Source organism: Octopus bimaculoides, chromosome 6 (genome assembly GCF_046866305.1).
Source record: "Octopus bimaculoides isolate indiv1 chromosome 6, ASM4686630v1, whole genome shotgun sequence".
NCBI lineage: Eukaryota > Metazoa > Mollusca > Cephalopoda > Octopoda > Octopodidae > Octopus > Octopus bimaculoides.
Genome location: NC_142933.1, coordinates 11,022,514 through 11,037,513, shown reverse-complemented (window position 1 = coordinate 11,037,513; position 15,000 = coordinate 11,022,514). Strand labels below are relative to the sequence as shown.

The 15,000-nt window shown below is 36.0% G+C and overlaps 1 protein-coding gene and 1 long non-coding RNA gene across 9 annotated transcripts in view; one reads left to right on the top strand and one right to left on the bottom strand.

The window, feature by feature from the left end:
* LOC128248163 (uncharacterized) overlaps window positions 1-15,000 on the bottom strand; it is a 46,131-nt gene that overhangs the window by 27,978 nt on the left and 3,153 nt on the right. The window lies entirely within an intron of this gene.
* The window catches only part of LOC106871985 (FMRFamide receptor), a 335,494-nt gene that overhangs the window by 320,149 nt on the left and 345 nt on the right, over window positions 1-15,000 (top strand). For all 8 annotated transcript variants that reach the window (XM_014918777.3, XM_052969027.2, XM_014918779.3 and 5 more), the window contains one exon: window positions 14,687-15,000. This exon is cut by the window's right edge and continues 345 nt beyond it. In XM_014918777.3, coding sequence (XP_014774263.1) covers window positions 14,687-14,724 — 38 coding nt within the window. In that variant the 3' untranslated portion in view covers window positions 14,725-15,000. The remainder of the gene's footprint in view (window positions 1-14,686) is intronic.

Here is a 15,000-nt window from a genome sequence, read left to right as displayed (position 1 = left end):
ATATATATATATATACATATATATATACAGTCACGTAGTACATGCATACACAGACACACACAAACACACTCACATACACACTCACACGTACATCAGTTTCATGGAGTCGACTTTTTATTTGAGAACGTGTTTTAAAACTGAATGAATCACATCAGGGACACCCTCATACACACGCACACACATACATACAACACTAGAGCAAACATGCACACATATACACACAACACATGCAAGCACACACATACATGCGACACACACGCAAATACACACACATACACACGCACTGAAGTATACTTATTTTCTTCCTTAATACAAATATATAGTATATATTTATATATATATACTCTTCACTCTTGTATTACTCTTATTTTATTATTTTTTATTATTTTGACGCCAGTCCTTTGTCTGGAAATCTTTCGTCACAATCTGTGACATCTTGGGTGACACTGTCCGCTTCCGTGTGTGTTTTTGCTTCACTCACTCCATTATCCAGAAAATAAATTAGGAAAGCAACGTGACAGTTATATGTAAAAGATATTTGTAAATTCATCGGTATATGATTAATGACTAATTGTTGATAGTTTACCTAAACGCCACCTGGAGGAATGCATCATGAATGAATGTACTAAAATTGACGGAAATGTGAAATTACGGCATTGGGTTCTTATGAATTTTTCAAAGAGCATCGAACTTCGTATCTCTAATGGTGGGCACCATTTTAGAAATGTTTTTCATTAATGTACTTGTAAAAAATTATTGAAAATATGCACTTTCGCTTACGTATACAAACTTCACGGTCAACCTGTATATTTATCCTTTCAACAGCGAAATCCCACGATATTTTCATTCCGTCTGTATCATACGTGTGAAACACACTAAAGCAAGAAATCTGGCTTTTGAAAATGTAAATTTGATTGCTGATGAATCATTGAATATTTTACGATATTCGACCTATTTTCAGCTTATAGAAAATCCGATAAAATTAATGATTTTAGGCTATTGTTAGTTGAAAGTCTTCGATGAATATCAATAAAAGTGCCTTTAAGAATATATGAATTCTGATTTTTTGCTCAAAATACCAGTACTAATTATTATCACATCCGAATGTTGTAATCGTATATTTCTAAGAGTTACCAACATGATGCCAATATTATTCAGAAAGGCAAGTGGTCATTATCGAACCATTCTATTTTAGGAATTGTGTCCATAACCAGGGTGGAGGCGCAATGGCCCAGTGGTTAAGGCAGCGGACTCGCGGTCATAGGATCGCGGTTTCGATTCCCAGACCGGGCGTTGTGAGTGTTTATTGAGCGAAAAAAAACACATAAAGCTCCACGAGGCTCCGGCAGGGGATGGTGGCGAACCCTGCTGTACTCTTCCACCACAACTTTCTCTCACTCTTACTTCCTGTTTCTGTTGTGCCTGTATTTCAAAGGGTCAGCCTTATCACATTGTGTCACACTGAATATTCCCGAGAACTACGTTAAGGGTACACGTGTCTGTGGAGTGCTCAGCCACTTGCACGTTAATTTCACGAGCAGGCTGTTCCGTTGATTGAATCAACTGGAACTCTCGACGTCGTAAGCGACGGAGTGCCAACAACAACAGCCATAACCAGGATATTATATTTATGACCGCTGAAAGCAGCATACAGCTTTTGTTCCGATGTAACATTAAGTTTCTACTCTCACAGTTAATTTTTAACTGGGAGACACAGTTTTGTAATAGGCAGAGAAATTGCTAGGGTTATATTTTTAACAGGCTTTGGTGATATTGTTGGAATCGTATCTATAAATGAGTGCAGTTATCATTTTGAAAATAAAATAATATTGTTTTATCTCTGAATAAACAATGTTTTTGGCAATTTTTAAATTTTGCTAAAGCAAAGATTTTGCTTGAATGTCGTTCAAAGACGTTTCAAAATTCATCTTTTTATCACTTAGAAGGCATATAGTGCTTTGCTATGTAGACAGGCATTTATAGTATCTGAAATAAAACTCACTTTTGTGTTATCTATAATCATTTTGTGAAGACATATTCATTTATCATATTTTTGTCATTCACCTGTTTTCACTTAAATATTTAATTAATTTTGTTTTGGATGCCATCGGGGCTTTCTTTTACAGAAAATTCTTAGCTTTTGATACATTTCCACCTTTTTAAGCCCGTCAGTTGACAACGTCGGGCGAAATGCTTAGCGGTATTTCGTCTGTCTTTACATTTTGAGTTCAAATTCCACCGAGGTTCACTTTGCCTTTCATCCTTCGTGGTCGGTAAATTAATCACCACTTGTGTAATGGGGTCGATCTAATCGACTGACCCTCTCCCCCAAAATTTCGGGATTTGTCCCTAGAGTAGAAAAGAACATTCTAGCCATCGCTCATTGTCTGTTTTTAACCAGATAGAGTGGCTAGACATTTCCACTGTGGTTTGAATATCGTTCATGGTTGTATTCACTTTATAATGAGTAAGGCCTAACGATAACAACAGTCGCCTCGAACTGAATCCAACAAATCCTCTACATCCGACTGCACTTGGAAAATGCTCCGCTTTCCTGCCTGCGTCTCCATATTCCTCGAGGGTAATGTTCGAAGATATAAAAAGAAAAAATTTTTTTCATGTTTTCAATATCATATGTGTACAATGCACAGAAAGAAACTTGGTAACTCTAGTATGTTTTTAGTGTTGATAAATAATTCAGTGCCTTTTACAGTACATGATCGCGTTTCTCAGTTTGACAACTCCATTTATGGGTAATAAGATCTCTAACAACTTATTAGTTCGAAATTAGTCATTACATAACTGAAATAATTTACTTCTTCCATTGTTTAATACTGCAATTGGTTGTAATAGTATGTGATATTTGCCCGAAAAACATACACCACACTTTCTAGATCAAAGGAACAGTCATTCAATAATTGGCCACTGCACGTGAACTGTTTCAGTGACGAAACGTTTTTGCTTTTCATAACATAGTACACAGTTAAGAAATAAACAAAAACAGACTTTAGTAAATAGATAGAGAGGATGGTGGAGGGAGGAAGTGGAACAAGGAGGAAGGGACAGAAGGGTATAGCAGTGAAGTAGAGGCCAGGACAGAGGTATAGATAGAAAGATGGAGGAAGACAGATAGATAAATAGATAGAAAGATAGATAGATAGATAGACAGATAGATAGATAGATAGATAGAAAGATAGTCACGTCAGAATAATAGTAGACTTACTTGTAAAATAGGACGTGTGCGTTCAATAATGTAATAATACAAAGAATATATATACATGTATACACACAAATATGTTGTATTCACTCCAGCCACTTCCTCCCTCCACCATCCTCTCTATCTATTTATCTATCTGTCTTCCTCTATCTTCCTATCTACCCTTCTGTCCTGGCCTTTACTTCACTGCTTCTGTCCCTTCCTCCTTGTTCCATTTCCTCCCTCCACCATCCTCTCTGCTCTCGTGTGACCTGTGGTCAGCTTTCTTTTCACTCCAGCCGCTGTGAAGGCAAGACGAACTACTAGCGTTCTACCTCAGATTTGCGTTTGGCCGTACGGCTTTTGAATGTTGTTTTCACTGTCCATTTTTTCCTGTCTTGGTTTGTGTTTGCCACCTTGGAATCCTCTGTGTAGTTGGTTGATCCACTACTCAGGAAGAGACTATTCTAGAGTACGTCCTGTCTGGTCTTCGAAACGTCTAGATAGAATAGAGACAGCTGATGAAGGGATATTCCAAGGGGCTTTCCGTTTTCCTATGTGTTCGTTCCGTTGTCTGTAGTTTATTGTTCTAACGTCCTGTACCCTGATATGCATGTATATACACATGTAGATGTAAGTATGTACATATATATGTGTATACATGTATATATATTCTTTGTATTATTACATTATTGAACGCACACGTCCTATTTTACAAGTAAGTCTACTATTATTCTGACGTGACTATCTTTCTATCTATCTATCTATCTATCTGTCTATCTATCTATCTATCTTTCTGTCTATTTATCTATCTGTCTTCCTCCATCTTTCTATCTATACCTCTGTCCTGGCCTCTACTTCACTGCTATACCCTTCTGTCCCTTCCTCCTTGTTCCACTTCCTCCCTCCACCATCCTCTCTATTTATTTATCTATCTGTCTTCCTCTATCTTCCTATCTACCCTTCTGTCCTGGCCTCTACTTCACTGCTTCTGTCCCTTCCTCCTTGTTCCATTTCCTCCCTCCACCATCCTCTCTGCTCTCGTGTGACCTGTGGTCAGCTTTCTTTTCACTCCAGCCGATGTGAAGGCAAGACGAACTACTAGCGTTCTACCTCAGATTTGCGTTTGGCCGTACGGCTTTTGAATGTTGTTTTCACTGTCCATTTTTTCCTGTCTTGGTTTGTGTTTGCCACCTTGGAATCCTCTGTGTAGTTGGTTGATCCACTACTCAGGAAGAGACTATTCTAGAGTACGTCCTGTCTGGTCTTCGAAACGTCTAGATAGAATAGAGACAGCTGATGAAGGGATATTCCAAGGGGCTTTCCGTTTTCCTATGTGTTCGTTCCGTTGTCTGTAGTTTATTGTTCTAACGTCCTGTACCCTGATATGCATGTATATACACATGTAGATGTAAGTATGTACATATATGTGTGTATACATGTATATATATTCTTTGTATTATATATATATATATATATATATATATATATATATATATATATATATATATATATATATATATATATATATATATAAATATATATATATATAAATATATATATATATATATATATATATATATATATATATATATATATATATATATATATATATATATATATATATATATATATATATATGTGTGTGTATGTATACCGCCATGATAGATCGCTAGCCATTACACATTCTTTTTTCTCTCCTTGTTTTTTTTTGTGTGTTCCTTTCTGTGGAAGAGCGTAGGTTCGAAACGTAAAAGACTTTTTCACTCCCCGGGCGTTATACTAATACATCTGTTTGTTGTCTACACCACCTCTCTTTGTTTCTGGTGATTTTTTCCGTACATATATATATATATATATATATATATGTAATTTAATTACAAGGGCACCAAGTATGGGGAAGTCGGTAAGTCAATTACATCAAACCCAGTTCTCAACCTGTACTCATTTTGTCTACGCCAAAATGATGAAAAGCGAAGTTGACCTCAGCGGAATTCGAACTCAGAATCCGCTAAGGATTTCATACGGCGCGCTAACGATTCTACCAACGCGCCGACTTAAGAATAAGTATATGTTGGTATTAGATCTGTATTTTATCTATAATACTTCACAGTAAACTAAATAACGAATAGAGAACAATGTATGGTAAGAAGCTTCTTTTCCAACCACATGGTTCTGGGTTCAGTCCCACTGCGTGGCATCTGGGGCAAGTGTCTTCTACCCTAGTCTCGGTCCGACGAAAGACTTTCAATGGATTTGGCAGACGGAAACTGAAAGAAGCCCGTCGTCATATATATATATATATATATATATATATATATATATATATATATATATATATATATATATATATATATATATATATATTTGCCTGTGTGTCTGTGTTTGTACCCCTTCCATCGTTTGGCAACCGATGTTGGTGTGTTTACGTTCCCGTAACCTAGCGCCTCGGCAAAAGAGACCGACGGAATAAGTACTAAGCTTTGTTCGACTAAAGGCAGTGTTCCAGCATGGCCGCAGTGAAATGAGCGATACAAGTAAAAGAATAAAAGAGACTTCTGCATTCATATCCTATGCTTTGCCTTCACTGCTCTTCAGGGAAAACTAGGCAATAGAATGTTTCATCAGACTGTAGCTATATATAAGGCAGCGAGGGCAGGGCAACGGCATATGAAAATAGTAAACAACGATGAATTGCTTATCATAAACATTTGAACCGAAATATATGAAAGAATAATAGATTTGTGAGTACTGTTTAACTAACGTTTCAAAAGTATTAAAAGAGAATTCATAACGCACTTATACTAATAAATATTTAGATCAAGCTAATGTTTCGTAAATTCTTTTATGATAGTTTTGTACTTTTCTGGCAGCTGCTATAGTGTCAAAATTAAAAGTTCTCTGGCCTCATATTTCATGAAGAGTTCAGAATCAGTAATAGCGTGCTAAATTAATTATAACGTTTACCGTCTAGTAATATAAAATGTGTTTTCCCTATATGTGAGAATCGATTTATTTTCTAGGAAGTGGGTGCCACTCGTTCTCAAATACTGGAAGAATCTGTTTTATTATTTAAGTAAAGAATATTTAGAACTGATGCTAGTTCTAAAATCTAAGAGATTAACGCATTAGTTGTACTGAATTGTTCGAGTGGACTCTATTGCGATTTTTTTGTAAACCCAAGAGGACGTCTCTTCTGTTTGGTTAACGATGTACAGCTTCATCCGATAAAATTACGAACAGGGGAGCAAACACCTACCGGTACTGAGAGTCGTTATAACTGGCTTTTGGGGACGACAAGGGCTTCGTTCTCCTTTATTTTCTGAGACATATCTGACCGTTAACGGGGAATGGCACGCTGAGTGGTCAGAGAGCTTAGAAGAGCCATGAGAACGAAGCAACAGAATATGAAAACGATTCGCCAACCATTGTCATAGGAATGCATCCTTTTATATATATATATATATATATATATATATATATATATATATATATATATATATATATATATATATATATATATATATATATATATATATATATATATATATATATATATATATATATATGTATGTATAAATATAGTTGTGGAGGCGCAATGGCCCAGTGGTTATGGCAGCGAACGTGCGGTCAGAGAATCGCGGTTTCGATTCCTAGATGGGGCGTTGTGAGCAAAAACACCCAAAAACTCCACTAGACTCCGGCAGGGGGTGGTGGCGACCCCTGTTGTACTCTTTCACCCCAACTTTCTCTCACTCTTTCTTCCTGTTTCTTGAACACATACGCCATAGAAACCGGGAAGCCGGGTCCATGAGCCTGGCTAGGCTTTAGAAGGGCGCATAGATAGATAGATAAATGTAGTTCAAATTTACAGAAAACAGACGAAGAGAGGTGAGTGGACAACAAACTGTGCGCCGGGAAGAATGGAAAACTCTTTGACGTTTCGAGCCTACGCTCTTCGAGAGAAAGGGATAAGAGGAACAAAATAGAAAGAAAGCATAAAAACGGAAACAGGAAAATGTGTAGGGATTGACAGTTTAACATATCAATGAATGTGTATATGTGTGTGTGTCTATATCTGTGTGTGATGATGTAAATGTAATGTACGGATGGTTTTGACTAGTTTAATACGGGATTGACGATTTTATTGCTCACAAGAAAAAAAATAAATATATTAAGTTCTGTGTTTTCAGAACAAGACAATAAAATACGAACAAAATTGATATTTCTTCTAAGGAAATTCTGCTTCACTTTATTTTATGATATTCTGTGGTTGAAAGGCGGTGAACTAGCAGAAACGTTAGCACGCCGGGCGAAATGTTTAGCGGTATTTCTGTCTTTACGTTTTGAGTTGAATTCCACAGAGGTCGACTTTGCGTTTCATCCTTTCGGGGTCGATAAATTAAGTACCAGTTCCGTACTGGGGTTGATCTAATTGACTGGTTCTCTCCCACAAAATTCTGGGCATTATTTTCCTACTTACTAGATATGACAGTGGTGAACTTAATGTATAACGTAGTCTTACTTTGACATTCGAACGGTAATTCGCCAGACGGTAAATATATGAGGTAGGAATCGAGATCTAGGGAGGGTGACGAATGAGCTGCATGATTTCACCAGAGTCCGAACAGATTTATTGTAAGATTGCCGTGGGGTGGCAAGGATGGAATGGATTATATGAGTAGTTGGTTGATACTCTATTTCTTGTAGAACTTCGTTTCGGATCCGATATTCAGTTAATTAGTTGGCAGTTCTGTAAATGTTCACTTCTATGTTAAGTTGAAGCCCGTCTTTAAGTTTTTTTTGTTACTGTAAATTTCGGTCTGATAAATTCGTATGTGAAAGGGATCCAGAGTTGTCTATGACGAGCGGCTTAGTAGTAACGATAAGTGGTCTATTTCCGATGTTTATAGAATATTCATCCTGATTGTGGTAATCAGAAATTGGTGTGGCACTATTTCTTCTGAATCCAATGCAATTTTGGCTTGCAGTACTCTTCTTATCATGGGTAATTCTATTATGACTATGGTAGAATCGATTAATCACTTTGGATAAATTTTGCTGTGAAGTGCTTGGAATCTGTCCAAGTTTAAAAAATAGCTCTGAAATCTGGAGATATATTGATCAAGCAATATACGGGAAGTGTTTCAAAAATTCCTTAATCATAGAATAATGAATGAGAAAGTTTCTGGAATGTTAGAGATGATGCCACATTTCATCCATAGTTTTATGAATCCAGAAACAGTTCTTCGCTCGTTTCACTGTATAGATTGAGTAATTTAATTATCATAGAAATGTCAGCCTGGCTCAGAGTACTATCGTTATATGAAACATTGTGAAATAGAGTAATGAATATATTTTCTAAAAGGACACGCAACACTACAGTTTGGAGATAAAATGGAACGAAAAGCAAGCAGTAAAGGCTTATAGTTACAAACATTTTACTTGTTTCGGTCGTTTGATTGGGGCCCTGCTGAGGCACGGAATTCTGTTCCTATTGAGTATCAATAGTTGAGATTTAAGATCTATTTTCAGTCAGGAGTGACAACAGGTTATAAATAACTAGTCATAGCATGTCGTGACCGCTTGTGTTAAATCAACCAATCAGTGTAGCTTAAATATTGTTAGCCATTAAGAGACAGACAAAATTTTAATAAGGATGTTTTCTTATCTCTTCAAATATCTAATATTTCTGTTTCTTTGTTGTAACCTCTACTGTTTCGGTCTCCCATCTTTACATCAACTCCTTCACCACTAATTCTTCGCCATTATCCTAAACGACAGTTTTCTTTTTCTACTTCGGTGATACCACATATAAACAGATATCGTTCTTTCCACCTGGAGTGGTTGGGGAGAAACAAATCCGTCAGATTTTAATTGCCATTACATATGTAGACCAACTGGAGTGCTTATGAATTACACACCGCTTTCTTTTCCTGATATGTAGATGACGTCATAATTCTCGTGAAGAATCAATGACCATGTATTAATATATTCTACTACGTCCATAAAGACATAAAGTTTGATATAGAACCTCCTGATGGTGCCGTATTTCTATTTCTTTCTTCATTCTCTCTCACTATTTCTCCTACTCTGTCTCCCTCTTCCCATCTTTCTCTCTTTCATTCTCGCTTCAGTTTCCGTCTCCAAATCCATCTTTTAATACCAACAAATACAGAAACATTCCTGCAAGTGTTTGTTTGTGTCATACAGATCAATCTTATTTACTAGAGCTAATGATACATAGGAAGTGGATTGTTAAGTATACACACCAGACGTGATAAGTTAGGCAATAGAGCCGTCAACTCTAAGAGGCTCCAAAAGATGCTGGTAAACAATAGCTACCTAGCAGATAGATGACTGTATAATATAGCACTAAAGAAGGCACATGGCTCAGTGGTTAGAACAACGGGCTTACAATCATGAGGTAGTGTATTCGATACCCGGACCAGGCTCTGTCTTGTGTTCTTGAGCAAGACACTTTATTTCACGTTGCTCCAGTTCACTCAGCTGTAGAAATGAGTTGCGACGTCACTGGTGCCAAGCTGTATCGGCCCCTTTGCCTTTCCCTTGGATGACACTGGTGGCGTGGAGAGGGGAGGCCGGTGTGCATGGGCGACTGCTGGTCTTCTATAAACAACCTTCCCCAGAATTGTACCTCAGACGGGAACTTTCTAGGTGCAATCCCATGGTCATTCATGACCGAAGGTGAGGGTCTTTACCAACATAAAGAAGGATCACCCCAAACAACACTTGCTTTTTACGAACACCACACTTTTTACTGAAATCATAAGTAAGGTTTGGATGTACAACTAACAAACACAGGCCATCTGCCTGAAAAATGTATTGTGTGGTAGGCAGCCACACATGGCAACATTGTGTGTACGTTATCCAACTGTCCTATTAAGGAATTGGATAAATATTTTATGACTGTTCATCATTTCTTTTAATTTTTAATGAAAACCATGTTGAGTGGAGGATGAATATTTGAAACTGAGGACACAGAGTTAAAGCATAAGCAACTTAGAGCTTGTTTAGAGTCAATGGTTTTCAGGAATACATGCGATTACTATTCATAAGGTACTACTCTGTCCCTGTGCATTGTATATGGTATTACACGAGTATTTCCCAAAAGACGGATATTAAACTACGAAGATGTTTTATTAAGTGGAGCTGTGAAAACATTAAAAGGTGCGTAAGTTGCGAGAATAATGAAATATTGTTCTGATGTCTCATGTAGTTATACGCATTTATTTGTGTAATTCTACTTATATATATATATATATATATATATATATATATATATATATAAATTTATCTGTGTGCCCACGAGCATATTCCTGAAGAGAGAAGCTAGTGCACACATTTTTAATAGAGTGAGAATTAACATGCACGGTCAGGAAAAAAATCCATAAACAAGACTGATGTGATTTTCATTTAAAGACGAAACGCACCGTGTATAATCTTCACTATGACAGGTTGACAAAGCATATGGGAACGTAATTATATATATATATATATATATATATATATATATATATGTATATGTATGTATGTATACATATAAATGTGTGTATATATATATAAATGTGTATATATAAATGTATATATATATATAAATAAATGTGTATATATGTGTATATATATATATATATATATATATATATATATATATATATATATATATATATATAAATGTATATATAAATATACATGTATATATATATATATATATATATATAAATAAATAAATAAATAAATAAAAAAAAGGCGGCGAGCTGGCAGAAACGTTAGCATGCCGGGTGGAATGCTTAGCGGTATTTCGTCTGCCGCTACGTTCTGAGTTCAAATTCCGCCGAGGTCGACTTTGCCTTTCATCATTTCGGGGTCGATTAAATAAGTACCAGTTACGCACTGGTGTCGATATAATCGACTTAATCCGTTTGTCTGTCTTTGTTTGTCACCTCTGTGTGTAGCCGCTTGTGGGTAGTAAAGAAATAACACACATTTATATATATATATATATACACATACATTTATATATATGTAGACATATATACATACATAAATATATATATATATAAATATATATATATATGTATTTATGTATATATATATAAATGTATATGTATAGATGCATATGTATATGAATGTATATATATATATAAATGTATATATATATATGAATGTATATAAATTGTATATAAAAATAAATTGCTGAGTGATACCCAACATGGCTTTCGACCAGGTAGGAGCTGCCTGACCCAGCTCTTACAACATTACGACTGGGTGTTGAGGCAGTTACTCAACAACTCAAATGTGGACGTAATATACCTTGATTTTGCAAAAGCTTTTGACAAAGTGGATCATGGTGTGATATTCCACAAACTGCGTGATCTTGGCATAGCTGGAAAACTTGGAGAGTGGTTACATGACTTTCTGAAAGATAGAAGTTAGGCAGTAGTGGCTAATGGAGCAACCTCTATGAGAACACAATTAATGAGCGGTGTTCCACAGGGCACTGTCTTGGGACCATTGCTTTTTATAGTCGCTCTCTCAGATATGCCTTCAAGTGCCCGGATAGCCACTCTTGCAAGCTACGCAGACGATACAAAAGTCTCGCAGAAAATACAGAACTCCAGTGATGTTGCACACCTGCAACAGGAATTGGACTCAGTTTACAGATGGGCTGAGGACAATAATATGCAGTTTAATGCTGAAAAATTCCAAGCCCTGCGCTACCAACGTCCAAAACTGAATATGAAACTTACAGAGTACACTGGTCCACAGGGAATTTCAATCTCAGAGCCTAAATCAGTGAGAGACCTGGGTATCGACATGAGTGATGATACCTCTTTCCAAGTGCACATTACCAGAATGGCAACAAAGTGCAGACGATTGGCTGGATGGATCCTGAGAACATTCAGAACCAGAGATAAGGAAACCATGATGATCCTCTGGAGGACATTCGTCCTCAGCCGCCTGGATTACTGCTCACAGCTGTGGTCACCCACCAGTCTGAAATTAACAGCAGACCTTGAAGCAATCCAGAGGAGATTCACAAAGAAGTTTGTCTCTTTGCAACTGCTCAGCTACTGGGAAAGGCTGAAACAGCTAAGACTCTACTCCCTGGAGAGAAGGCGGGAGAGGTATGCAGTAATATACATCTGGAAGATCCTGGAAGGAATTGTGCCAAATTTTGGCATTGAAAGCTACACCAATGCCAGAACGGGACGGCACTGCATAGTGCCAAAGATCCCAGCAATGCCATCGCACTTCAGGACCAGTTACTGCAACAGCTTGGGATTCAGGGGCCCACAGCTTTTTAATATTCTCCCAAAGAGCCTGAGGAATCTGCACAAAGTAGATGTAGGAGTTTTTAAATCAAAGCTGGACCTCTTCCTATCGAGAGTCCCAGATGAACCTACCTCGCGGCAGGAGGTGCAAATGAGAGTTGCTAAATCAAGCTCCATTCTTCACCAAGTGCCACATATTGTAAGAGGCTCCCTGTAATAGCAGTGTAGCAACACGGTGGTGCATCAGCATGGCCGCAGCTCTGAGCTGAAACTTTGAAAAGAAAAAAAAAATGAAAAGAAAAAAATATATATAAATGTATAAATACATATATATGTATATATATATATATATAAATGCATATATATATGGATATATGTATATCTATATCTATATATATATAAATATACATACATATATATATATATATATATATATATATATATATATATATATATATGTATGTATATCTATATATCAATATCTCTCTCTCTCTCTCTCTCTCTCTCTCTCTCTCTCTCTTTATATATATATATATATATATATATATATATATATATATATATATATATATATATATATATATATAAATGTACATTGCAAATATTATCGTTGTTCCTTCGGGATATGACTATACGTTTAGTGTATACAAATCAATGGAAAGATGAAAAATATTTTATTTTGTACTGTTTTTCTGCAAATTCTTCGAAATTACATTTCTGTGTTAATGGACCCCGGAAACAAATACAAGTGCACAAAAAAAAAAAAATGCAAAACTTCATGACAGTATGGGATATCACCGCCATATATATGTGTATATTAGTGTATGTGTATATATGTGTGTTCAAGTGAATATATATATATATATATATATATATATATATATATATATATGTGTGTGTGTGTGTGTGTGTATATAAATATACATACTAATGCATGTAAATAAAACCCATCTGTGTTACGTATGGAAGTAAGGTGACTGGTAAAAAGTGGGCTAAAAAACCATTTTTGTACTGAAATTAAGAGCGATTAAGAGGTTTTGTTAAAAGATCCATAGAGGTCGTTGTGTTTTTTAATAACATAAATGGTATATAAAGTATATAATAGAATATAAAGAGGTTCACTTTCAACGGCCGTTTCTAGAGTTCCTGTCCTGTTAGAGATATTAATAAATCTTACAAACTATGTGGACAACGTCCCTTTCATCAGGAAAGGTATCCTCACAAAATCATATTCTTGATACTTTTGATTCTTACGGAATGATGGATATATATATATATATATATAAAGGAATTTATTACGTATGCAAATGAGTGGAGACCATGGAATGGTGGGAAAAGTACATTAACCTATTGAGACTTAATTCTGACTAAACACAGGACGATGAAATTTTTCACTGTTTTAAAGAGCTAATAGTTTTCAAGTTGCAGGCACTCTTCCATATAATCCAATATGTTTGGTTCTATATTTTTTTAAAAAAAAGTTTAAGATGCGACTCAACTCTACACTGCTTTCTTCCCCCATCCTTCTCTAATTCCCTTTTTCTCCCCTTCATAGATTTCGGTCGGTCTGTCTGTCTCGTTGCTCACACGTGACCATCGTCCACCTTTCTTTTCCTCACATGAACATCTTTCTTTTCCTGCACGACGTTCTAAGTATTGGACGTTTTCTTTCTCTCCTTTCTATCTTTTCAGAGAAAATGTTTCTTCCAGCTTTCATTATTATTTTCCTCTAGTTCCGGTCTAACGACACTCCATGTTTGCTTTCAGTCGGTTTCCTTGTATGTCTCCACTGTCCTGTTTTTTTCGCCAACTTTGACCCTCCATAAACCCCAAATCCTATTTTGGAATACATGGGATAAACTGTCTTCGAGAACTCATATTGTCGTTGAATGCTCGAAATGAGGAATAGATAGACAGCCAACAACTAATGATGAAGTGTGTGTATGTTTGTGCGTGTGTCTGTTTGTCTGTGTGCGCGCGTGTGCGTGTGTATATATATTTATATATAAAGTTCTGATTTTAGTTAGGAGGAAAGGACTGTTGAAAAAAAAAAGAATTTATATTACAACGCAATGGTTATACAATTATGAATAACATCTTTATACGGATGAAATGAATAATTTCAAAAATTAATTTGTCATTAATTGTTTGATTTTTTTCTATTAATTCTGTTTTTTTTAAATATATTTTTTAGGCAACGGAGAAATATATGAAGAAATGCAATCCAGCTGACACCGATTCGTTTAATTTCATCATTCCATTTACTACTACTACTACTACTACTACTACTACTACTACTACTACTACTACTACTACTACTACTATCACTACTACTACTATTTCGGAGAAAAGCAGCTGTGCAGGAGAAATCAAAAGGTGGTCAAGAAGAACAAAATGATGATGACGACGACGATGACAAGGACGATGATTATGATGATGGTGGTGTTGTTGCTAGGGGGAATATGTGATGATAACACAGAAATGGTTGTGTGTTGGAAAGAGGAAGGC